This window comes from Moschus berezovskii, chromosome 5 (genome assembly GCF_049115385.1).
Source record: "Moschus berezovskii isolate FMDL1 chromosome 5, NW_MosBer_1.0, whole genome shotgun sequence".
Taxonomy (NCBI): Eukaryota; Metazoa; Chordata; class Mammalia; order Artiodactyla; family Moschidae; genus Moschus; species Moschus berezovskii.
The window spans coordinates 77,855,495-77,880,517 of NC_142464.1; the positions used below are offsets into that span (position 1 = coordinate 77,855,495).

Consider the following 25,023-nt stretch of genomic DNA (forward strand, 5'->3'; position numbering starts at 1 on the left):
ATCCCAGAATCCTGTCAATATCCCAAGAGCATCACTCCTGCAGGACCAATTCTTATTCCTCTTGGCTCCTTAGTCTTCTGGGCAAATGATGGGCTGGAGAGAGAAGGGGCAGGATCCTTGTATGCTTGCAGGATTCTTTGCAATGGAGAAAAGAAGAAAACGATCTCGGAGAAAATTAACACTGTCTAGTGGGCTTCCCTGGTGGCTCAGAGGTTAAAGCGTCTGCCTCCAATGCGGGAGACCCGGGTTCGATCCCTGGGTCGGGAAGATCCCCTGGAGAAGGAAACGGTAACCCACTCCAGTATTCTTGCCTGGAGAATCCCATGGACAGAGAAGGTTGGTAGGCTCAGTCCATGGGGTCGCAAAGAGTTGGACACAACTGAGCGACGGAACGGAACGGAGTGCCAATATTGTAAGACTTTTCATTTAACTAAGGGAACCCGAATCATGGCTTTATTAATAATGCAGTCCTGGAACTAATAATATGCAGTCCTAATAATTAGGAACTAATGTAGTCAGTTCCTAATGCTCAATGTTTTAAAAGGCTTTGGGAAAATGCACCCTGTGAGTTTTCTTACTTTTCATGAAAACACAGTGGAAATTCACTAGCTGCCCCAAGTAATGTTTAAAACTTGAATATATTCTGAGTATTGTCATCAGTGTGTGTGTGCTAAGTTGCTTCAGTCACGTTCGACTCTTTGCGACCCTATGGAGTGTTGCCCTCCAGGCTCCTCTGTTCAGGGGATTCTCCAGGCAAGAATATTGAAGTGGGTTGCCATTCCCTTCTCCAGGGGATCTTCCTGACTCAGGGATTGAACCCGCATCTCTTATGTCTCCTGCATTGGCAAGCGGGTTCCTTACCACTAGTGCCACCTGGGAAGCCCCACTGTCATCAGATTACTTATTAAATAGGTCTTCTATGTTGCCAGAAAAAAACAACTTAGGCTTTAAGATATAAATCATTGAGAGGAGAAGAAAATCTCCAATTTTGCCCTAAAGGACAAGGAGGATTATCTCCACTTTTTCTTTTACCTTCACTTTATGTACTACATTGAAGTAGAGAAAGTAAGTGGAGGAAACCGTCCAGAATAAAAAAGATAAAATGTGGTAGAGAGCAAGGGACTATAATTGTAGAACACTAGTTCTTCTTTCTCCCTGAGTGTGGAAAGGGGGGTGGGGAGTGTGGGTCATTCGCTACCATAGAAACCAACCAAGGTATGTAGAGGGGAGGGAAGGCCCATTTGAGGAACTTAAAGATCTTAACTTTTTTCAAAGTTAAATTGTTCTGGTCAATAGGTAATCTTTCTAATGACAAGAGGTATGTGTATGTGTGTGCATGTATCCTTTTTATTTGATTTCCAATCTGCCTTCCCTCTTTTGTCTCTTGCGCTTAGTTATTCTTTCAATCCAGCCTCTGCTAAAGAGAAGGTTGACAATTTAAAAAAATCATTGTGCCCCCACGGTGTACCGGGCATGACTCTCTGCAGTGGAATGCACAGAACTTCAAGACATTCAACACAGTGCACAGAGCCACTGGGCGAAAACCCTTTCTTACCCTTACCTCCATCTGGTGCTATTTCCACACTCAGAAAGCTCTTAGAAAATGATCAGCTCAAAATGAATTCTTTCCCCTCTTTCATCCAGATGCTGCTTCTGAGCCATGGTTCTTCTTAATTTTTAAAACAGAATGATTGAAACGCTATTAGAAGTCATCCTCGGTGAAGATGCAGGAGACTCGCCTCTGGTGGGTGTTTCTTTTGCCTTTAGGGAAGCACCTTTCCTTTTCCCTTATTCAGCCTTTTAGTCCTTTCCAAATACCATGGAAGGCTTAGGAGCACTGGATCAGGTGTTTGGAAAGCTGGTGAGGATGCCAATGTCTGCTTTGCAGGAAGGAGGATCTATTCCCCTTGTCCCTTAATCTGGGTGGGTTCTGGGACTGACCAATATAGCTGAAGTGATGCTCTCCCAGTTGCTGTGCACAGGCCTTAGTGACTGACAGCTTCTGTTTCCTTTCTTAGAATACTCCTTCTAAAGGAAGCCACTTGCCACGCTGTGAGGGAGCCTGAGCTAACCACAATGAAAGGCAAGATAGAGATACTGGCCAGTCCCCAGCTGTTTCAGCCATTCCAGCTGAAATGCAGAGATGTCAGTGAAGAAGCCTTCTCAGACGTCCAGCCCAGATGAGGCTTCAGATGACTCCAGCCCAGCTGCTATCTGACTGCAACAACACGAGAGACCCCAAGGGAGAACCACCCAGCTGAGCACAGTCAACCCATAGAACTGTGAGGCGTCTGAGCAGCAACAGAAAACTGCAATGGGAAGTAGTGATGGCATCTACCTTTTAGGACTGTCACGAAGGAAAAAGGAGATTTTTGGCTTGTTAAATCCCTAACCTGCAGCCTGGAATGAAACAAGCCTTCAATGTATCAATTCTCCTGCTCCTTCCTCTTCCTTTATATTAATTCTATGTATTTCTGAGAAGGGGTAACTCTCAGTGTCATGGTCTGAGGCAGGGTGGGGTGGAGGTAGGTAGGTTCTTTGTTTGATATTTGGAATCTGAAGAGCTTTCCCCCATCTTTTTCTTCTTTCTTTCCTTCCTGTGTTCTTTAAAGCACAGTCAGATCGTTTAGACCTAAAATAAGAATACCAAATTCAGCCTTTGTGTTTCAGACAGAAAAATCATAGGCTTGGTACAGGCTCATGGTACTAAAAAATCAAGCTCCAGAAGCTAAAATGATTCAAAGCAAATTTCCCCTTGACAACTTTTGTATGTCTCTCTATGTGTGTATAAAAAACAGCTAAACAAAAACTTTATAGAGTACACAATTATTTTACCACGTAAGCATGACAGAATTACCACCTTTTGTTGGATGGGAGGTTGGTTGAAAAGTACATGGTTACCTGTAATTACAGTCTTGCTAAGTTTGATTTTATGGCAAAAAAAACCCCAGCACATTTCTTTGGAGTGTCTATGAACCAAAGCAAAATTCAAGTTTGAGTTAAACCATACAGAAAAACATAGTGCATTTGGGATATATCTTTTCCCTTTGGACTCAAATGGCTGAATTTCTGTCATTCTTGAGACCTCCCTAGAAGCCAATCTTTCCTTGTGTTTATGGCTAAGGTTGTGTGTCTTGCTAATTATGTTGCCTTTTCTAGCAGACTTGCTGCCAAGCAACTTGAGATTACTCTCCTATTTTGTCCTTGAGTTCCTGCAAACACCTAAACCGTGACAGGCCAGAGAATTCATCTCCACGTCTGAACTGAATCAGCATCATAAATTCTGTCACATACCTGGTCAGTGAAGTCAAGGTTGGAAGGGGGAGTTGAACTGGATGCCTGATGTGTAGATAAGAGAATTGGTTTACTTTACTTTTACGTTTTGTCCTTTAATGTGGGTGTGGACACAGTGCCACGGTGTTTGCTCTCATATACCTCTAGGATAAAAGCCTCTGGAAGATTTGGGAGCCGGCAAGGATAGGGGGGTGGTGAGGAGAGGGGGTGAGATGGGGGGATGGGTAAGTGGTCAGCCTGAGTGTCTGGTGACATTGTGCAGCAGTTCCAGCTACAGAACGTTGCTTGCATGGGGAATTCAGATGCCTTTCCTTGGTGAGGATGTGAGGGGTTGGAGCTTGGGATTTTATCAGCGCAAACTGGCATCAAGTCACTTAACTGACCTTGCCATTTCTCATAACCAGAGACTAAGCTCGGATGCTTTTTGCCTCCCAATCTGGTCCCCGAGACAGCTGGGGCAACCGTTTCTTTCCTTTTCACAGCTCCTGGAGGAGGTGTTATGTGTGTGAGGCGCTAGAAAGCTTGTTCTATAATTACTTCTAGATTTGCCTCTGGGTGTGCTGTACACGTACCCGACCATATGTGTGTTCACGTGAGCCTGTCACTCGGCCAACAAGAGGTAGAACAAGAAGAGTGACTTTATTTCCCACCCCCCACCCGCCAAAGTCAACGTCAAAGTGGGAGTGGGTACCGGTTCTTTCAACAGATTGCCATTGTAGTCAAATCTGTGATCCGGGATATGCCACCCCAGATGCACCCGAGTCAATGTCTCCCAAATTTAGGAGACAAGCACGCAGCTGGACAGCCAGACGAGAGACCCCGAGTGCTCACACCCTAGAGGCCCCGGCCTCCTGGGTGCAAGTTCCCTGAGGGTGGGCGGGGCTGGGCCCAGAGGTCCGCAGGCTGCAGGGAGTGGGCGGGCGGGCTGGGCAGCCGGGCCGGTGAAGATGCCTAGGAAAGCTCATGCGGGACCCGGGCGGCGCTCCTGTGGGCAGGCAGGCAGGCAGACAGGGTGCAGACTTCTCCCACCGCCGACCCCAGACCCAGCCCCGCTTCCCAGAACCAAGGCGCCCCCAACCCCACAGCCACAGCATCTGCCCCGTGCCGGCGCAGCAGGACCTAGGCCCGCGCCTGGCGCTGTTGTCCCCGGCGCCCGCCATTGGCTACGCGGTCGCCTCCGGTCCCCCGTTGCCCCCGCCCAGTCTGCCTGCCCCACTTCCCCCGCGCCTCACGGGGCCCCGCACTGGCTCCGAAAGACCCCAGGGGCGCGGCGCGCGCGGCGCGGCGCCGTGGGCGGGGCCTCGCGCAGGACGCCCCGGGATTGGCCGCGGGGAGCAAGGGGCGGGGCCGGCCGCGGAGAAAACAGCGCGCGCGCAACCCGGCTGCACAGCCGGGAGCCTGAGCCTGCACTAGCTGGCCGCCGCGTCTTCTCCGGTGCTTTATTTCCCGCCCCTCCCTTCTTTTTCTTTTCTTCTTCTTTTCAACCGCGGAGTTCTCTGCCTGGTCCTCCCGCCGCTGTCGCGCAGCGCGATCCTCTTCCTGCCCTGCAGGTCCCGACCCCCGCGGTGAAGCCCCGGCCGAAGCGGCGATGCGCCTCATTCAGAACATGTGCACCATCGCCGAGTACCCCGCCCCGGGCAGCGCAGCCGCAGCCGATTGCTGCCTGGGGGCCGCGGGCCGCCGCCTGGTCAAGATCGCCGTAGTGGGCGCCAGTGGCGTGGGCAAGACTGGTGAGTCCTCGCGCTCCGGCGAGAACCCGCTTAACTCTCGATCTGGAGTTCGGCGGCTCCCGCTGGCAGTTGCGACTAAACCGGGCTTGGGGTAGAGGTTGGAGCTGCAACCGGACCGCCCACCCTCTCCTGTTGATCCGCGGTCCCTCGGGAAGGACCTTAGACAGCTTCGTTTCCACTCCCCTCTCCTTCATCAGATGAGGGAAACAAACTGATCCTAAATGGCTTGACGGCCCTCTGCACACGGTTGTGCACACAACTGGGATTCGAAGTTTTGGGTTCTTGAGTCCCTGGCAGTATCTGGCACAGAAAGGGGAGTCAGTGAACGGAACCCTTCCTGGAGCGCTTTAAGGTTAGGAAAGACGTTTGTCTGCTGGCAGGCTTAGGTGTGGCTCGGCCGGGCTCGGAGAATGGGGGTGGGCCAAATGACCCTTCCAGCTGGACAGAGCCATAATTCACAATGCCTCCTAGCCCCCTCGCCCTTGTGTCTGGAAGTAGGGTCAGGGAGCTGCAGGGTAGGAATTTCACTTGGTGGCTGGCTTTCCCTGTGAGAGTTGTTTTTTAGGGTGGGGGTTGGAGTGGGGAGACCAGTCTAACTTCTTGTGCCAAGGCTAACCCCCCTTTCCTTTCTCTTTTCTGACCTGCAGCTCTCGTGGTCCGGTTCCTCACCAAACGATTCATCGGGGACTATGAAAGAAATGCAGGTGAGGAAATGTATTTGAAGAAAGTGCTGTCAGTCTGCACTAGTACTGCTGTTCCCATTTTTTAAGTGTCTGCCAGGCAGGCTCCTTCAGAGTGACAGCCAGAGCACCGGGATCCTGCCACTTCCAACTTTCCGAGCCCCCTCCTGTGTGCTCCCCCTTCCCATAACTGCCATCTGGCCTCATTCCATTCCAAGCCCATTCATCATTTTATCAAGTGCCTGAAAGTATTCTCCTTGGTATGTTTTAACTATAGGGACCCCAGTTGGAAGCACCCTTTGTACTCAAGAGCCTCTCCCTTCAAAACACTCCAGCAAAAGTCATAAAAAAAGAAAAGAAAAAAAAAGATGGCCAGCTCCTACCCCCACCCCTCGCCTTCTCTGTTGGCTGCCTTTCAGAGGTGACCTTTTAAAGCGGAGGCCAAAGAGCACAGTTGTAAACCTAAAGTTCTCTTTTCTTAACAAAGAAAAATAACTACATGGTAAAATTTTAGGAGGAGAGTTCCTGAATAAATGATTGGACACCCTTTCAATCCCTGTGATTAAGGATATCCACTGGGGAGGCTTAAGGGCTTTCTACCTATGCTCTGTTAGCAAATTGCTTAATTCCTTAGACCATATGAAGTACCTACAGGGGATTACTTCAAATGTACTATATAAACCATCCCCTGATAAGGCATGGCAGCCTTCTGCTTTGATGTAGAGTCAGCTATGTTATGTTACAATTTCATTCCAATTGATGATGTTGGCTGTGAATTTACTAACAATATCTGCCCACTAAGACATTATATCTAATGGCTAAAAAATAAATTGGTGCCAAAGAGTGATAAGTACGAAAATAGAACAAGAACTTCTTTTTTCAAGGAAATTCTCTAAACATGTAAGTTTTGTTTAAAATGAGACAATTAAGTTTCCAAAACCATAACAAGCTTTGTCCTAGTTTTAATAAACCTGCCTATGCATGGTTGAAATTGCAGTTGTTTTAAAAAAAAATCTGAAATAAGTCCATTAAATAGAATAGACTATAGCTTATTTTGTGCATTGGTTCAGGTTATAATTTCTAAGTAAAAATTATCCTACGATGTTTTTTTTCTCCCTACTGATGCTAAAGCTGAAACTCCAATACTTTGGCCACCTCATGAGACGAGTTGACTCACTGGAAAAGAGTCTGATGCTGGGAGAGATTGGGGGTGGGAGGAGACGGGGACCACAGAGAATGAGATGGCTGGATGGCATCACCGACTCGATGGACATGAGTTTGAGTGAACTCCGGGAGTTGGTGATGGACAGGGAGGCCTGGCGTGCTGTGATTCATGGGGTCGCAAAGAGTCAGACACAACTGAGCGACTGAACTGAACAGTGTTTTAAAAGTTGTACAAGAAGGAAGGACATAATCTTTTTTCCCCCCCTTTATAGGTAATCTCTATACCAGACAAGTCCAAATAGAAGGTGAAACCCTGGCTATTCAGGTTCAAGACACTCCCGGTATTCAGGTGAGTGTCTGAGATATGTAACTAAGTCTAAGGGGAATCTGCTTGGCCACAGAATTGTTCTCCTGTTTTCAAAGTACCTTGTGCCGAAGAAGGAAAGAAACCTGGGGGGTCAGGTCTAGGCTTTTATATATTGCTTGACACTTCAGTTGTATCTGGCTGTTGATCAGTCTTAGCCTAGATGGGAGACTTGGCTAAAGGGGCAGAAATCTTTTAGGACGATTTTACTCAGCAGGAAAGACCAAACCAAATACACTTGGATTTGGCAGAATGCCCGTACTAGGGTTTAAAAGGTCAGTTTTTACATTTGTGTTTTTGGCATTAAAAATCAAACATCTAGGTATCGTCTCCAAATCCTCAGAATCACTCTTACACTGTGGAAAGTTACTCTATAGACAAGAGCCATGCTAGTGTGTGTGTGTGTGTGTTTTCCCTCTTGAACTGGGCAGTTATCCAGGTTTAAATGCTTCCAGCTCCTATCTTTACTTCCCCAGACTTACTGTCTAGCCAGTTAATTTCCCATTTTGTGCAACTACAAAGTCTCTCTGCATGGAGTTCTCTGCAGGTCAATTTTCCACTTGAGTGTGGTGAGCTGCTCTGTTATTTATTCCAGCTCCACGCAGCTGGATCAACATATTGTTGAGAAAGCTAAAGTGTAGGGGGATAGAACTTGTTGATGGCCTGCAACCTGGTGTTCTTGCTCAGGGCTCTTTTGAATTCTCTCTGTAGCTGAGCCAGGGCTCTCTCCAGCCCTTGCCCTTCACCTTGCTGTCACCCCTTCTCTTTCAGGTCCACGAGAATGGCCTGAGCTGCACCGAGCAGCTGAACAGGTGCATCCGCTGGGCAGACGCCGTGGTGATAGTCTTCTCCGTCACTGACTACAAGAGCTACGAGCTCACCAGCCAGCTTCATCAGCACGTGCAGCAGCTGCACCTGGGCACCCGGCTGCCCGTGGTGGTCGTGGCCAACAAGGCCGACCTGCTACACATCAAGCAGGTGGACCCTCAGCTCGGACTGCAGCTGGCCAGCATGCTGGGTTGCTCCTTCTATGAGGTGTCCGTCAGCGAGAATGACAATGACGTCTACAACGCTTTCCACGTGCTGTGCAAAGAAGTGAGTCACAAACAGCAGCCCAGTGGCACACCAGAGAAGCGACGGACCTCCCTCATCCCTCGGCCCAAGTCCCCCAACATGCAGGACCTGAAGAGGAGGTTCAAGCAAGCCCTCTCGGCCAAAGTCAGGACTGTCACCTCCGTCTGAAGCAGGGGTACTCGAGGGGGTTCGGTCTTCCCGGGAAGAGGTCCGGGGTGATGCAGGAATGTTGGACGCTGGTGGTTACTTGTGGTTCCAGGAAGGGCTGGAGCAGAGAGGCCAGGAGGGCCTGTTGAACCGCTTCAGGAGAGGAAGTGTTGTCCTGAGCAGGGGGATAGAACTGATGCGTTGTGAACGAGCCACCTCTGATGATGCCAAACAGCCTCCACGACTTTCCCTCTGGAGTGGGGAGGGGTTGGGTGATGGCTTGGGATTTTGTTAACTACCTTGTAAATGACAGTCAGTTGTAGATTCACCCAATATATTGATGTGATTTACAGTGGGAATGAAAGAACAGATTAAGCATTCACAGACCTTTTTTTTTCCTTCTTTCTTTTTCTCCCCGCCAAGAGAAAGAATTGATTTTCTTACATAAGTATGTGTCTCTGGAATACTCTTCCTTATAGAATGACTTTCAAACCTGAAAGATACTCAGATTTCTTTTTTTTTTTTTTAAGAAAAAGAAGAAAATGCTACCTCCACCCTACTAGAAAGAGTGGAGTTTATGGGCCGAATGTTATATATGCAGACGTGTGTAAGCTTCTGGGCTCAGACACAGTATGAGGATGCTGAGTTGGGAACGCGTTGGCTGGTTGAGAGCAAACTCTTCAGCCCCAGACTTTTGAATAATTGTGAGGCTGTATAAGGTTTTTTTTTTTTTTTTTTTAGATCGTTGCATCAGGTACAGAAAAACAAAATGTGTCCAGCTGATTTTGGTGTGATTTGTGTAAACACAGCAATGACGCTGGGTTGTTTCCAGACCTGGCCGAGTTGTGGGTTAACTGTGGAAACACTATTTACAGCAAGTGGACATGCAGTGGCGACTGCCGAATCCCCTCCACAGATGCACTTTAAAAAGCCACTCATGCTTCGGCTGAAACTGTAATTTATTTTATGTACAATAAAGCTCACTTTAAAAGGGCAGACATCTGACTTGGTCTTGATTGAAATGTTCGTCTTTTGTCCTTCAGACTGTATGTCTCAGCACCTAGCGTTTCTCAGGCACGTCAAGCGAGCATTCTGCCTTCCTGGGGTGAGCCCGGGAGTCTCCCAACAAACCACCAAGGTGCATTCTATTCTTATCCCTGCTTTACAGATGAGGAAACAAACTTGAAAACAAGTTAGACAACTTGTCAAAGGCCCGGGTCTTTGAGCTTGTAAATTCTGGTTTGCTGCTCTCTAGTCAAGAGTAACCCACCTATTCATTTCCTTCCTGGTCCTCCAGGGAAACCTAAGACAGATGTCTGGGTCCATATTCTAAGCTGATGAATATAAGGTCTGTATTCTAAGAGGTGTCCTGGCTAAGCCATGGAAGATCATGCTCCTACACAAGATCACTGCTTATTATTTGCCCTATTTGGCGAGCCTTCATTGGGTATGCCACTTTCAAAAAGTGCACATTTTTCTAATGTTGTGGAAGCTCATAGCCATTGATGCGGGGTGGTTCAGGAACCCCTCCTTTGTGGCACCTGCCCCAGGTGATGTGCTAAAACTCTCATCTGCTTCCTTCCGGGCCAGGGAGAACTTTCATACAAGCCAGGTGAGTCACCACCTTGTATTTGTCTGAGAGTGCTTTCACATATCTGATCTCATGTAACCCTCAGGATAACCCTGTGGGGAGGACAGGGGAGGAAATACCACTGTTCCTACAGGTGAGAGAAACAGACTCTGAGTCTAGAGTGATGTCCTTGCGTTCACAGAAAGGGCATGAATCAACGTCTTCTGACTATATTCAGTGTTCTTACTCCTTCACAGCATTTCATATACGGGCCACTGCTGCAAGTGTGGGGCCTTGGGACTGAGGGAAGCAGCCATAATGAAGAGTTGAGGGTCTACTATGGGACAATGCCAGACTTTCACATCTGTTTTCCCACAGGGTAAATGTTCTGCCTGCTCTTGACAGGGCTTCTGGTTATGCCCTACACCTTCTTTAGGTGGAGGGCAATTTTCTACACTTCAAGCCTAACCTGACCTCTGAGAAGGTATTGGGGGCAGGGAGGGAATGGTGCTCACAGGAGATTCTAAAAACATCTCCTTTCAAAGGCAGGGACAAGGCTCTCTGACTAGATTCTGCTCACATTTGGTTTTATTCATCCTACATGGCTATATTAGTAATGTCCAGTGAGTGAGCGGTTCATCTTTATATACTTAACAATCGTCTTCTACCCATGTTCTGGAAATAAGATGAGTTTTCCCCAGGGCTTTATCTTGCAGTGGTGCTGAGCAGTGCTGTACATCCTCTGTTTATGAGTGGCGCCTGGCTGCCTCTCTCTCCATTCCACCTGCTCTAGGAATCTGCAGAGCTCAGGCAGACCTCTCTTCCTCCCTCGTGAGCTGTCTGTCCTTCCTGACCTCCTGGCACTTCTCCATTGCCTCCCACTTCCCCACACTGGACTCGGTCTCTTAAACTTCCTTTCAGAAATTCGGGCTGAAAGAGTCTCAGGGTTCTCATCCCTCCTGGGGCTAATGCTTCCCTGGAGGCCACTCTGGAAGAGAGACATTGACCCCTGGCTGGAAACCACCTGAGTTCCGTTCCTGTCCGCTGTCTCAGGCTGACTTGATTATTGTTCTAGAGTACACCATGTTTTCTTCTCACGAATTTATCTACTTCTTTACCTTTGTTCCTCTCTTTCATTATATCTCTGAATCCCTCGTTTGTTTTTAGTATCTGATCTGTAATCACATGGCACCGAGGATGGTCCCCTCCTACCTGGGGAGGGGATGGCCTCCCTGCTACCTGGGTAGAAGGGAGAGATGTGTGTGTGTTCAGGGGAGTGAAGAAAGGAATCGGAATTACTGAGCATTTACAGTATGCCAGACTATAATCCATCTCCTTTAATCTTTTGAAGAATCCTGCAAGGAAGGTAATGATAGCACTCCCAGTTTAAAGATGAGAAAACTGAGAGTCGGAGAGGTGACAGCTGGGATCACACAGGCAGTCATTGTTTCTATTGACTGAAAACCTACGTCCCCAGCACCGGAGGGGGATTTGAAATAACTTTCACTCTCCACACCAACTCCACAATCCATCTTTAGTCCCTTCTAAAGATGCAGAGAAGGGCGGCTCAGAAAAACGAGCTCCTAAGCGGCATATTCAGATTCAAGACTCCACCCAGGTCTGCCTGATGCCCAGACGCCAGGCAGCCAGCTCATGACTTTGCAGCTCAGTCTCTAAGCAAGCCATCATCACTTCTCTGTTCCTCTGGCTTGCAGATGCGGGTCCTCCCTGTCTTGGCCCTGTGATCTTCATCAGGCTTCCCTTAGCCTCCTTGTTGCTACCCCGGGCTTGTGGCTCCTCCCTGGCCCAGGCCTGCCTGGCTGCCAAGGGCACATCTGCTCTTGCCATCAGCCAGCTGCTCACTGGCTTCCAGTCCCAGTTCAGTAATAAAGACGTCCAGGCCGTAGCGGGGGCCAGCACGGCCCACAGCCCGTCTGCCTCAGCACCGGATCCTCGTCTGTAGAGATGTCTGGCTTTCAAGTTTCCTCCCTGATGCAAATCAAAACCATCCGAACACTCTACAGCAGGTCTGGCACTGAGTCGTGGGCTGAGGTGGCTGAATGCTCCTGGCCTGGGGCTCCTTGTCAGCACCCGGCCACTACCCTGCCCGAATCCCAGGTTCCAGAGCTGTGGGCCTGCCTGCGGTGAGCCCCTCGTATTGGTGAAAAATGAGATTTCAACATTCACTTTATACCCTGTGGAGAATAAAGGTATTGCTCAAGCCTGTGGTGAAATCCCTTAGGAATGAGCCCTTGGGTAACTCCGGTGTGGGGCTGCCCTGCTGAGTCTCTGCTGGTAAGTCAAGATGGTACTTGGAAAAGGCCACTAGGAATTACAGAGCTTTATCTGTTACAATAAATAAACCAGGAGTGAAAACCCACCTTGCTCAGCGCCACAGGCTAGCTGTGTTAGGGATGGGATCCTTCTACAGCAGCCCTCTCACAAGGTAGAGACCGCTCATTATTATTACCTGGAGTTTATAGATGGAGGCACTGAGGCCTGGAGATCTCCACACTGCTGCGAGGGGCGAGCTGAGACTCAAACCCAGACAAGACTGTGGAGCTCTGTTCTAACAACTGCTGCTTCACAAGATGCCAAGAGCACAATTGTTCCCTGCACTCACCACCCCATCCTCTACCCAGGGCCAGATGTGCTACTTCTGGAGTCCCTGCTTTTTCCTTATCTGCTGAAGGCCCTTTGCAGATTTATACCAAGTCTTCATTTTGCTCCTGCTTTTCATTCAAGGAGAAGCACCCTGTCCTGTGCCTCCAACCTTTTTATTCAAAGCAAACTCTGGTCACCACGATCTTCTTTCAGTTCACCTTTCCTCCAAAGCCTTCTGCTATCTGATTGTCTGCCTAGCTCAGTTTCTACAACCGGTGACCACAGAGATGGAAAAAGATGATTATAAACTTTTGATGTTTCCCCCGCCACTCAGAGATTGCCTTTCGCACCCCACTCCAGTACTCTTGCCTGGAAAATCCCATGGACGGAGGAGCCTGGTGGGCTGCTGTCCATGGGGTCGCGAAGTCAGATATGACTGAGCGACTTCACTTTCACTTTTCACTTTCATGCATTGGAGAAGGAAATGGCAACCCACTCCGGTGTTCTTGCCTGGAGAATCCCAGGGACGGGGGAGCCTGGTGGACTGCCGTCTATGGGGTCGCACAGAGTCGGACACGACTGAAGCAACTTAGCAGCAGCATATTTAATCTAGTATTGTGAGCATTTGGGGAACACAGTAACTGATGATGGGCCACATTTACAATCAGAAACTTCCTTTGTTTACCACTTCAGATTAGAAGCTTTGGAATATTGTTTTTATACAAGAGGAAATCAACTTGGAAAAAAATACATGAAAGGCCCAAGAGTAATATATCAATACATCTACTGTGAAAATACTCAAGTGACACAAATATATTGAGTGAGGTGTCACCTTTTCTTCAGTTCAGTTCAGTTCAGTCGCTCAGTCGTGTCCGACTCTCTGCGACCCCATGAATCACAGCACGCCAGGCCTCCCTGTCCATCACCAACTCCCGGAGTTCACTCAAACTCATGTCCATCGAGTCGGTGATGCCATCCAGCCATCTCATTCTCTGTCGTCCCCTTCTCCTCCTGCCCCCAATCCTTCCCAGCATCAGAGTCTTTTCCAGTGAGTCAACTCGTCGCTTAGTCCTCCTATAATGACTCCTTCCCAGAGGAACCGCTTGTTAGCAGTTTGAGTTTTGTATTTCCTGAAAGTTCCCTTTGCATATAAACATATGGTTTAAAACTTAACCTTGAGCAGATCCTCTCACAGGGCCCAGGCATCAGAAAAGCACAGATGGTTATTCTGTTAGAGACATGGAGTCTAGGATGAGCCTCCTTCCCCACTGTGGCCCGGAACTTTGGGGAGTGCCTGGCACGTGCCACTGGGGAGTTGGGAATGAATGAGTGACCAAATGAATACAGATTGGAGACCCACAACAGGTTACTTATTTACTTTATTAATGAATTAATAAATTTATTGGCCATGCTTAGTTCCCTGGTCAGGGAACTAAGGGAACTGCAGGGAAAATGTTAAGTTCTAACCACTGGACTGCCAGGGAATTCAAGAGGTTATTTATTCATTTTAAAAAACAGTGATCTTTGCTTTAATGATCATTTCTTTGGAGCTATCTGCCATTTTCTCCCTTACTCAAATTCAAACTTCTGAGTAGAATGAATGAAGCATCTGGGGTTTCCAGTATTTCAGCACCATGAAAGAACCAGTGTTAGGTGGAAAACATACTTGGCCAAAATAAAGAATGTCAGGGTCAAGAAAACCTGCTTTGATGACATCTCAAAATGATTTCCAACTTCACAGTTTTCTCATAAAATGGTAGTGTTTTGCAGAGAACTAAAAGTAGAGACACATTTTGGTTTATATTTTATTTCTTCTACCTATTTAATTCACACTAGTCATTGTTTTTCAGCTTTCCCTCTTTATTATAAACATCTTTTAGAGATGCTAGAAATTTCTATCAACTATACACCTACAAATGCATGGGTTCCAAGAGGTTCCTTTCTGCTGGAGTTCTTATATAATTCCACCCTGTGGGTCTAGGTTTTTCTGTTATGGCTAGAAGGAAGGCTAAGATTCACAGAAAAGAAATAAGTAGAAATGTGAAATCATAAGTCAAAAGGGGTAGGGTTCCAACCTAGACCTTCTGGACCAGATATCTTTATTGGGGCCTTCCTTTGGGAGGAGAGGAAACCTTTTATGGGCAGTCACAGTGCTCCAATCAACCTCTCTCCCACTCCTGTTCCAGGCAGGCTGGCAGCCCTGCCCAGTAAGCAGACAGGAACAATGCAGCTCTTTGTAAAGGCAGGAGATTTACAACAGAGGCAGACGATCGGCACTGCCCTAGCCGCCCCCATCCTTTCCTCCCCTGTTCAGAAATGTCTCAGATCAAGAGAGAAACAAAGCCTCAGATCCCATTCGCAATGTTCCCTCCTCAGCTACACTATCTTCAAAACCAAACTTTCCTGACACCCATGATTCTAAAGCATGTCTAACTTTTCCTGGAGCAACTGCAGATCAAACGGCTTGTAATCTACCAACACTCACCGACAGGCACTTGTTTAGAATGAATGAACTTGCGGGTGGAATCAGAAAGATCACAGAGGGGTAAGGATAAATGGGCATTATCATGAATTAGGCCAGCTGAAAGGCAGTTTGATGCCTTTAGAAAAATTATTTTAAAAAAAAAATCTCAGCAATACCTCACTGTGTGGTTATGAAGATCCTTTGGGCAACATTCAGTCATAACCATGATTAGTAACAGGGACACTGGTTTGGGAGGCATTGGATTTTAACAGATAACAGTATTGGGATTTCCAGCTCAGGTAGGGCTCATCTTCTTAGGAGATGCTTAGAAGCCAAGGTCTGGATGCAGCCGGTCAGTCGCAAACAACAGCTCAGGGATGTTAAGTGGCTTCAGGAGTCGTGTGGACAGCACGATTACCTAACAACGGGAGGGGCAAACACATTGCAGACAATTAGGAGAGCCAATCCCAGCTTATTCGATAACAAGAAATAAAATGCAATACACTTCTTTGAGGGGAAGGCATAGAGTGGATGCGGTGGAGGAACAGGCAGAAGGCAACTGCTGGAATGCCGCTGGGTTCTCGAGTCCCAGGCGGAAGGAGGGGACGCAGCCTGGGAAGGGTGGCTTGCAGGACAGTGGGGCTGCAACTGCTGAGCCTTTAACCAGTGGGCACTGGGCAGGGCCAAGCCTAGCCACCACCTCGCCGCTTAGTTGCACTAAATCAGACCTTTGCTTTGTGATCTGGTAATTTCTCCTCCAGGAAGGCTTTGCTCCTTCAGGGAAAGAGAGAAGGCACACTCAAGAGCAGCATGTTGCTGTGGGTGATAATGATGATGATGACTGTATCTATCTCCTAGTACCCAATTTCCATGACAGAAAGTCATCATCTCACAGCTTGGGAGGTCAGAAGTCCAAGATGAAGGTGTTGGCAGGTTGGTTCCATCTAAGGGTTGTGAGGGAGAACCTTCCCTCTTAAGCTTCCTTATGTCTTCACCCTATCTTCCCTCTACATGTCTGTCTCTGGGTCTCTCTTTCCCCTTTGATAAGGACACAGTTGTATAGGATTAGAGCTTACCCTAATAACCTCATCTTTTAAAATAAATTAATTATTTTAATTGGAGGCTAATTACTTTATAATATTGTGGTGGTTTTTGCCATACATTAACATGAATCAGCCATGGGTGTACATGTGTCCCCCTGTCCTGAACCCCTCCCCCACCTCTCCCCAATCCCATCTCTCTGGGTCCCAGTGACCGCCTTTGAGTGCCCTGTTTCATGCATCGAACTTGGACTGGTTAATGACCTCAAATGTGCTCAGTTGCTCAGTTGGCCAGGCTCCTCGATCCACAGAATTTTCCAGGCAAGAATACTGGAGCAAGTTGCCATTTCCTACTCCAAGGGAGTCTTCCTGACCCAGGGATTGCACCCTGCGTCTCCTACATGTCCTGCATTGGCAGGCGGGTTCTTTACCACTAGCACCACCTGGGAAGCCCTTCATCTAAACTGATCATCTGCAAAGACCTATTTCCAAATAAGGCCACATTCGCAGGTACCAGGGGTTCGGACTGTAATAATTTTTGGGAGGGGACACATTTCCACCCATGACAATGATGATAATGATATCTGCTAATATTTATTAGTTCTTATGATGTGCCAGGAACAGAGGATGCTCTCATTTAATATCCATTTAATCTTCATAACAACCCTATTTGCAGATACAGAAAATGAAAAACAGAAAGATTAAGTAACTTGACCAAGAACACACAGGAAGAAGCTGAATCAGGATCCCAACCCAGGCGGGCTGGCTCCAGCGTCCAAGTGGCTGTCGGGTCACCTCTCTATTATCAAGGGCTCTGGGAAGGCTGCTTACTCCCTGAGTCCACATGGAGAGTTGGGCCTCTCTGGCCTGTTGTCATGGTATCCCCCTCTGCTTCCCCAAGACTCACCTATTCCTGGGGGGCACAGTTCCCTCTGCAGCACTGGGAGAGCTCGTTCCCAGGGCTGGGCTGGGGCAGTGATGTGCTCCGTCAATCTGGTGAGGTTTTCCCAGGTAGGGGTTTTACACCCAGATGATGAGGGGAGTGAGGAAGGAGACACTGGAGTCAGAGTCTGGAGCCCAGCCCGAGTGCAGGGGTCCCAGCTGGCCAGAAAGCCTGGGCTTTAAGGGGTCACACCACCTGGCTGCGTCTCCCGGTGGGGAGCAAGAGACTCATTCACTCTCTTCCCCTCCCGCACCCCCATACTGTGCTAGGTAGAACAAAACCATTAAATCAACCAATTCACTGGCCAAAAACAGAGCCTACTCTCTGACGTGGAGGCCAGGCAGAGGGAAGGGAGGAGAGAAGAAAGCATTTTAAGAATTTTCTTGTTCTCAGTATTAAAAAGTTTTCTGTTTAAAATAAAAATTAACCTTTGAAAGCAGTGATTACTTCTTATTTTGAAAGAGAATTATCCTTGAAAATATATGGTTAATATCAGTCAAGTCATATTTTTGGAAGAAGAAGTACACTGCAGTCTATGCTCACGTTTTTCCTTGAAAGCCATGTGATGAGAGTTTGAAGGCAGAGAGTGAACATTAGCATCCTCTTATCACATGGTGTAGACTCCATTGGAATATGCGGCTCTGGAGAGGGTCTCTACTCACCCCTCAGGGTCTTCGAGACCAAGTCCAACAGATAGCTGAGAATGGTGGTGCCCAGACCAGCAGGCTCATCAGATGCTAGCAGAGCCCGGCACCATGGCTGATTGCCTACTTACCCTGGGGAAGGTCATTTTGCTTGTGGCCTCACGTTATCCATCCCAGGAGAAAAATAAAAGCTTGTAGAATTGTGGCAAGGATTACCCAAGGTGAAGGCTGTAAAGCACACAAGGTGCTCAGCAATTCTGAGCTGCTGTTTTATTGTGATTTTATGATTGGGTCATGGTGGTTTAGTCACTAAGTCATGTCCAACCTTGAGACGCTATGGACTGTAGCCCATCAGGCTCCTCTGTCCATGTGATTCTTTAGGCAAGAATACTGGAGTGAGTAACCACTGCCTTCTTCAGGGTATCATCTTGATCAAAGGATTGAACCTGGGTCTCCTGCACTGTAGGCAGATTCTTTACCTATTAGGCCACCAGGGAAGCCCAGACCTCCTTTTGAATATTATGAAAGCTAAGAACTCCCTAGAAAAATACACGTACGTTCATACATACAAGATTTTGAATATAGTTTCAGGTGAGGTTTGTGGCTAACTAGGATTCGTAGACCACAGGTTGGGCTGTGCTTAGTTGCTCAGTCATGTCTGAATCTTTGTGACCCCATGGACTAAAGCCTGCCAGGCTCCTCTGTCCATGGGGATTCTTCAGGCAAGAATACTGGAATGGGGAGCCATGCCATCCTCCAGGGGATCTTCCCAACCCAGGGACTGAACCCAGGTCTCCCACATTGCAGGTGGATTCTTTACCGTCTAAGCCACCAGGGAAGCCCGTTAAAACTTCCCACTAGGGAAGTTAAAAAACCCGTATTCAGAAATTTTTAAAAGAACACACATAAAGACAAGAATCCTCTGCATGAGAGAAGACTCTCATGAAGCACAGGAGGACAGGTAGCTAGGCCACAGAGGCCCCTCCCTTGCCCTGTGCTTGCCAGACCCCACCACCTGGGTTGGATGGGGCTAACCACCAAGGTTAGACCATGCTAACCCCTGGGGTCCTAAGTTCCAAAGCCAAGACTGCAGATTCCTCTCTGGCTCAGGTGAGGGCAAGTGTAATGGCTAGAGTGAGTCTCTGAGGATGCGTACATCTCATGAATATGGTAGAGGAACTGGGAGGGAAAGGTAGACTCGGTTGACGTGCAGACTTCCAGGGCAGTGACAACTAAGCCCAAAGAATCCATCATTCTCAGGGTGTAGGCTGGGCTTTCAGTCATGGCTGACGGACTGTTGGCCCAGTCACCTGCACTGAGCCGGCACTAAGGACCAGGACCCTGTCACAACTAGACAAGTGGGTGTTTGGCATGAGGGCTGAACCAGAGGACGTCTTGGGTATGTGTTCTAGAGGGTTGGAAAGAAACCCATGGAAAACAAAGGCAGTCTGTGAAGTAAATGAGAGGTGTCAGTGTCATTAGGAGGGAAGGACGTTGAGACCAAGGACTCCCGCCAGATGGTACAGTGGCCTTAGGAGTGTCCAATGTGAGTGGGGCCTCAGTTGGCCACCTGCCAGACGACGGACCCTGGAGAATTTGCTGGATCACTCTGAGCCTCAAGTTTTTCATCTGTGATGTGGAAATAATGACATCCACCTCACATGACTATCATAAGGATCAAATGTGAACATAGATATAAAATATTCAGCACAATGACAGACTCTGGAGGGGCTTAAAATGGTGCCTGCTATTATCATCTTCATTAGCACCACCTTCACTAGTCTCATCCTCTGCTGCATTCCCTCTATTCAGCGCAGAGCACTCACTGGGTCGATGCAGGGGAGGGGGATGTGCCAGAGACGTCTTCCTCACGTGGAAGTCTGACAGCATTTAGTCACAGGCTGCAAATCCTGACTGCCTTCCTCCACCCTTTCTAAGCTTGACCCACTGCTGCAGAACAGAATAAAAAAAGAAGAATGAAAGAACTGAGGACAGTCTAATGGACCTCTGGGACAACATTAAAGGCATCAACATTCACATTATAGGGGTCCCAGAAGGAGAAGAGAGAGAGAGAAGGGGCCTGAGAAAATATCTGAAAACATCATAGCCAAAAACTGTCCTAATAAGGAAATAGTCACTCAAGTCCAAGAACCACAGAGAGTCCCATACAGGATAAACTGAAGGAAGAACATACCAAGACACATATTAATCAAACTGGCAAAACTTAGAGACAAAGAGAAAGATATTAAAAGCAAGAAGGGAACAGCAACAAATAACATACAAGAGAATCCCCATAAGGTTATCAGCTGATTTTTCAGCAGAAACTCTGCAGGCTGGAAGGAGTGGCACAATATATTTAAAGTGATGAAAGGGAAAAACCTACAACCAAGAATACTTTACCCAAAGGCTTGCTCAGACCCGATAGGGAAATCAAAAGCTTTCTAGATAAGCACAAGCTAAGGGCATTCAGCACCACCAAACTAGCTGTACAACAAATATTAAAGGAACTTTTCTAGATGGCAAAGAAAAGGCCACAACTAGAAATAAGAAAATTATGAATGGGACAGCTCACTGGTAAAGGCAAATGTACAGTAAAGGTAGGAACCCCCACACCACATCAAAACCAGCAAATGTGAGGAGAGTACAAATGCAGGCTATTGGACATGCATCTGAAATTAAGATACCAGTTTTGTATGTAGATAAATTGCTATATCAAAAACTTATGGTAACCACAAACCAAAAATCTTTATAAGCCTGACCCTCTTAGAGAGCATCGCAAGACTTTGGAGTCTGATGGCTGCTCAGCACTCTACACCCCAGCCCCTGGCCACAGCATCCCCCTCATCACCAGTTCCACATTCCAGACACTCTAAACTCTTTGCAGTTTCACAAATGGAACTTTAGGGGTGTTTCTTCATCTAGAATGAGAGTTACCACCTCTTTGCCTGAAGACCTTTTAGTCATCCTTCAACGATCTGCTGAGGCATCACCACCTCCAGAAAGCTTTCCCAGACCACCTCTCCCTGAAGACTGAGGATGTTCCCATGGCTGTTGCTATTACACTGTATTCCTTGTTTCCTTGAGTTTCTTTGTTGTTTGCTAGCACGGTGCCTGATACCTAGCAGATCCCTGATACAATAAGTTAGCCAATGATTGATTAATTGAATAAACAGAAACAAGCCTAGGAAGGAGGAAGCGGGTTTAGCCATGCTCAGCATGGAGATTTTCACACCAAGAGGTTCTGGTAGCTCAAATAAAATGGCTCTGTGTAAATCTGTTTCAAATTGGTTTAACTGAAAACCCATTTGTCTAAAATTCCTATTTTGAGGAACAAGCAGGATCACAGGGCTTTCCTTTACAGTATAATAGCTGATGGTCCTTAAGTATTTTCACATCTCAGGCGTCTTTTGTTCATTTTCAGTTTCTAGCCTATTCAAGTGATGGTATTTCTGCATTATTTGACTAAGATAGTCCTTAAAATGATAAAAAAAACTTAGCTAAATGGCGGGGGGCGGGGACGGAAAGGAACTCTAAAATGAAAAAGAAAATGCTTAAAGCAATCCTAAATCAGCCTGCTGGATATGAAATTTAAATTTTATAAACATAGTCATCAAACGTGTGATATGAGGCAAATTAAGCACTAGAGACTTCCTTTCAGAGGACTGGCTTTTTCTGAAGCAACCGAGGACAAGGATGAAAATCTCCATCTGTGAGGCAAGGCCAGAGGACCCAAGGGCACCTGGGAACCACGCCCCTAAAAAGCAGCCTTCGGGGCTCCATGCAGGCTCTCCTCTGGCCAAAAGAAGAACCGCTAGTCTGTGTGCTCGGTCTGCCCCAGTTCCTGCAGGAGTGGCCCGGGCCACCTGCTTTCTCTCCACTTTTCGCTTTTTTGGGCCATTGCTATAATTTGGAGGTGCCAGCATTTTCCTGTTCTGTTTCTGCTAAACAGAGAGGAAGCAGGGCAGCCCAGGATTTAGACTCACATCCCTTGATTTCCATCACGGTGAACTGAAAGGAGCAGGGGACAAAAACGTTTTTCCTCTATTTTTCTCTTAAACTTGGGAGATGTTTTCCAGTACAAGCGACTCACCTGCACAGGCACCAACATGAACTGGCTCTTGAGCACCTATCATATTCAGGGCACTATTTGCCCTCATTTGAACAGGTGCCACATGTGTTAAACATAAAAGGTGTGTCCTGTTAAGCCACTGGGATAGTGGATTGAAACAGACATGATCAAGCTTTCTGGAAAACTCACTGTCTTTGTGTTACTGGTGGGGTGGGCGTGTTGTGCTTAGGCTCTTCTAAAGAATCCACTGAGATTTCAGATGTCTCCATTTTTGTCCCTTCCAATGATTGTTTAAAAGGAAGTTACTTGAGGGAAAACAACAAGAAACCTCTACTGCAAATGACTTCAGCATTGCTAAGAGGATTGCATCAAATATCAAAGATACACGAAGTGCACAGGAATAAAGGGCAATATTAATAAGAATAATATGAACATGTGTGATGCTAATATTTCAAATTATAAGGTAAAGAAGAAAAATCGTAACTCTCACTGACATTTTCCTTGGAATAGGAAACTTCATAACAAATTAAATGCAGACAAGAAGAAAAATAAAAAGAAGTCACCTGACTTCTCTCTTTGAGGGCTTGTATCAAATTTTAGAATAACCTGGAGCCAGGGTTTAGAGTCAGGATTTAGTTATCCTCGAACTTCTACAGTGGCACAAAATTGTAAGTGTAGAAGCATATTTCTGGGTCTACTCTTTTTTCCTATTACAGTCTCACTGAATGTTTGGTTCCAGAAATGTAGACGCACATGAACGCGTGGTTGGGCAACGTGTACCATGAAGAGCCACGGTGGCAGGTCAGGCCCACTTTGTCTCTGTTTCCTGAGCTGGCCTCTCCCTGTACTTTCTGGGAGGGTCCCTCCCTGTTATTTTCCTCCCACAAACCCAGACTTCGGCTGGCATCTTGGCCACCTCCCAGCTCCAGGGTTCAGCCTGCAGAGCTGTCTGCAGTGAGAAGAGGCCAGTGCTGGGCACATGTGTTCCAGAGCCAGGGCAAGCCTGCAAAGTCAGCTGCTCGTGGCTGTGGCTGTTTGGGGTGGGGTTGAGAGGCCGCCTGTTTGATCCCTTTTTTTGTAGTCAGGGAAGAGGGCTTTCTCTAGCTGCCCACTTTCTCTCATCAGCACGTTTAGCAACAACCAGGGGAGGAGAGCAAACACGGCCACTGTAGTGAAGGACAGCCATCCTCCGGGACTAGCAGGTGCTAATGCGGTTTCTGAATGCCACTGTATCATGAGATCCTTATCGCCTTCTGTAAAAGGGAATTTATTTCTGGATGTGCCTTGAGTGAGTGATAGTTGTTCAGTCATGCCTGACTCTTTGCAACCCCATGGACTGTAGCCTGCCAGGCTCCTCTGTTCATGGACTTCTCCAGGCAAGATTACTGGAGTGGGTTGCCATTTCCTTCTCCAGGGGATCTTCCCAACCCAGGGATCCTACATTGCAGGAGAGTCTTTACCATCTGAACCACCGGGGAAGCCTACTGTTAAGAAACATTTCTAAGTATAAAGACAGGTCAACTTAAAAAGTATCAGCAGATACATGCTTGACTTTATCTTATAATCTATAGACAACACATTAGAATATGTAATGAATCCATACACCTTTTCCAAAGGAATACCCAAGACAGAAGTAGCAATAAAGTTATAAATGACAGTCATCAATCAGATGAAATAATTTAGAAGAAGCTTTTCTCTCTTCAAGAAATGCGGGCCTTACGTGGCTTCTATTGGCAGTTTCCTTTGATGTGGATCCCTGAATGCCTTGCACATCTCAGCTCATCAACCTCTCCTTCAGGAGAAGCTGATGCCATCTGAAGGACCCTCCCACCTCCACCCCTTTCCTGCAGGTATTCCTACCAGAGCACCTGCCTACGTTCCAGAACACTCACATCTGGCTGGAGCTTCTGTGTTTGATGTCGGTCAGTCACTCACTATTAGAGTGTAAGTTCCATGAAAGCAGGTACAAATCTGGCTTGGTCACTGCTCTATCCTCAGCACAAAGAACAGTGCTTGGCACAGAGGAGATGCTCAATAAATGTTTACTGAATAATCAACTAATCCAATTTAAGAGACTGATAAGTTGCTATTCCTGGGTCTAAAAAGCATCTATGTGGTACGGAATAGATATGAATTACAGCAACTGATGCAGAAGACAGGGTGGTCTTAGCTGTCCATAATCTCAGAATCAATAACAGGCTGGTGCAGTCTCCAGAAAAACTGCTTTTAACTTACTCTTCAATAATGCAAGTAGAATTTCTAGTGTTCAATGGTGATGGTTTCGTCACTAAGTCATGCCCAATTCTAGCAACCCCATGAACTATAGTCCCCCAGGCTCCTCTGTCCATGGGATTTCCCAAGCAAGCCTACTGGATTGGGTTACCATTTCATTCTCCAGGGGATTCTTTACCAACCGAGCCACCTGGGAAGCCCTCTAGTGTTCAATATTCAATGAGTAATCATGACACCCAGTGCCAGATCCTTTCTGAGGTGCTGGAATGAAAATAAGTGCAAAGTCCTGAGGCTAGGGAAGAGAGGCCAGCAGGCCAGCAGAAGGCCTAGGAAAAGAAGGCCCAGCAGCAGGTAGGGGCCGTGGTGGGAGGAGGAGGTGGCCCCAGAGCCTCTGAATTGCTCAGCTGCTGGCAAGGGAGGCGCTCAGGTGTAAGTGAGCCTGAAAAGAGAGACCACAGTCCCAGGAGAGCTGCCCGGGAACTGTGATCCCCAGGTTCACGGCACGGGCTGCGGTGAGGTGGCTGGAGGGACTGAAGACACCCAGTTTGGAGAAGAGCAGCCTGGAAGAGGACCTGTGGAGAAGCGGTGAGCCTGATCTGTTTGGAGATTCTGTGGGGCCCGGGGCTACAGGCAGCAACTGCTGAGTGAGACCTCAGAAGGGGTGGAGGTGGACTCGGCAGAGCAAATGGTTCTAAGGGTTAAGGCCTCCAGGACTCAGGTAGGCTATGGGCAAGGGGCAAATCCTCATCCTCAGGGACCTTGACATGTAGGCTGGATTAGATATGTATTAGGCAGCAGTATTAGATACGAATGTTTAAATCATTGGTCAGTTTAGAGTCAATCTCTTGGTTGCCAGACCTGCCCCACTTCAGAGGTTCCCACGTGCACCCCGACAGAGGTCTAAGCAGGCGACAGATGTGCAGGCCTTTCCGTGTACAGCGAGCATCCAGCCCTCATCCCTCTGAAGGTACCTCTGAAGCCGGAGCTGGTTACATCTCAGAGCT

The 25,023-nt window shown here is 47.5% G+C and overlaps 2 protein-coding genes across 3 annotated transcripts in view; one reads left to right on the forward strand and one right to left on the reverse strand.

Annotated features, from left to right (window-relative positions):
• Positions 1-4,691: 4,691 nt before the first annotated feature.
• Positions 4,692-8,979, forward strand: RASL11B (RAS like family 11 member B). The gene is made up of 4 exons (XM_055435026.2): positions 4,692-5,024; positions 5,672-5,728; positions 7,141-7,217; positions 8,004-8,979. The coding sequence occupies exons 1-4, from the start codon at positions 4,883-4,885 to the stop codon at positions 8,472-8,474; spliced, it is 747 nt and encodes a 248-aa protein (XP_055291001.1). The 5' UTR covers positions 4,692-4,882; the 3' UTR covers positions 8,475-8,979.
• A 4,750-nt stretch (positions 8,980-13,729) lies between these two features.
• Positions 13,730-25,023, reverse strand: part of SCFD2 (sec1 family domain containing 2) — a 416,000-nt gene continuing 404,706 nt past the window's right edge. Inside the window, exon 10 of one of the 2 annotated variants that reach the window (XM_088836334.1) lies at positions 13,730-15,509. In XM_088836334.1, coding sequence (XP_088692460.1) covers positions 15,417-15,509 — 93 coding nt within the window. In that variant the 3' untranslated portion in view covers positions 13,730-15,416. The remainder of the gene's footprint in view (positions 15,510-25,023) is intronic. The other variant, XM_055434867.2, reaches the window with a different exon arrangement.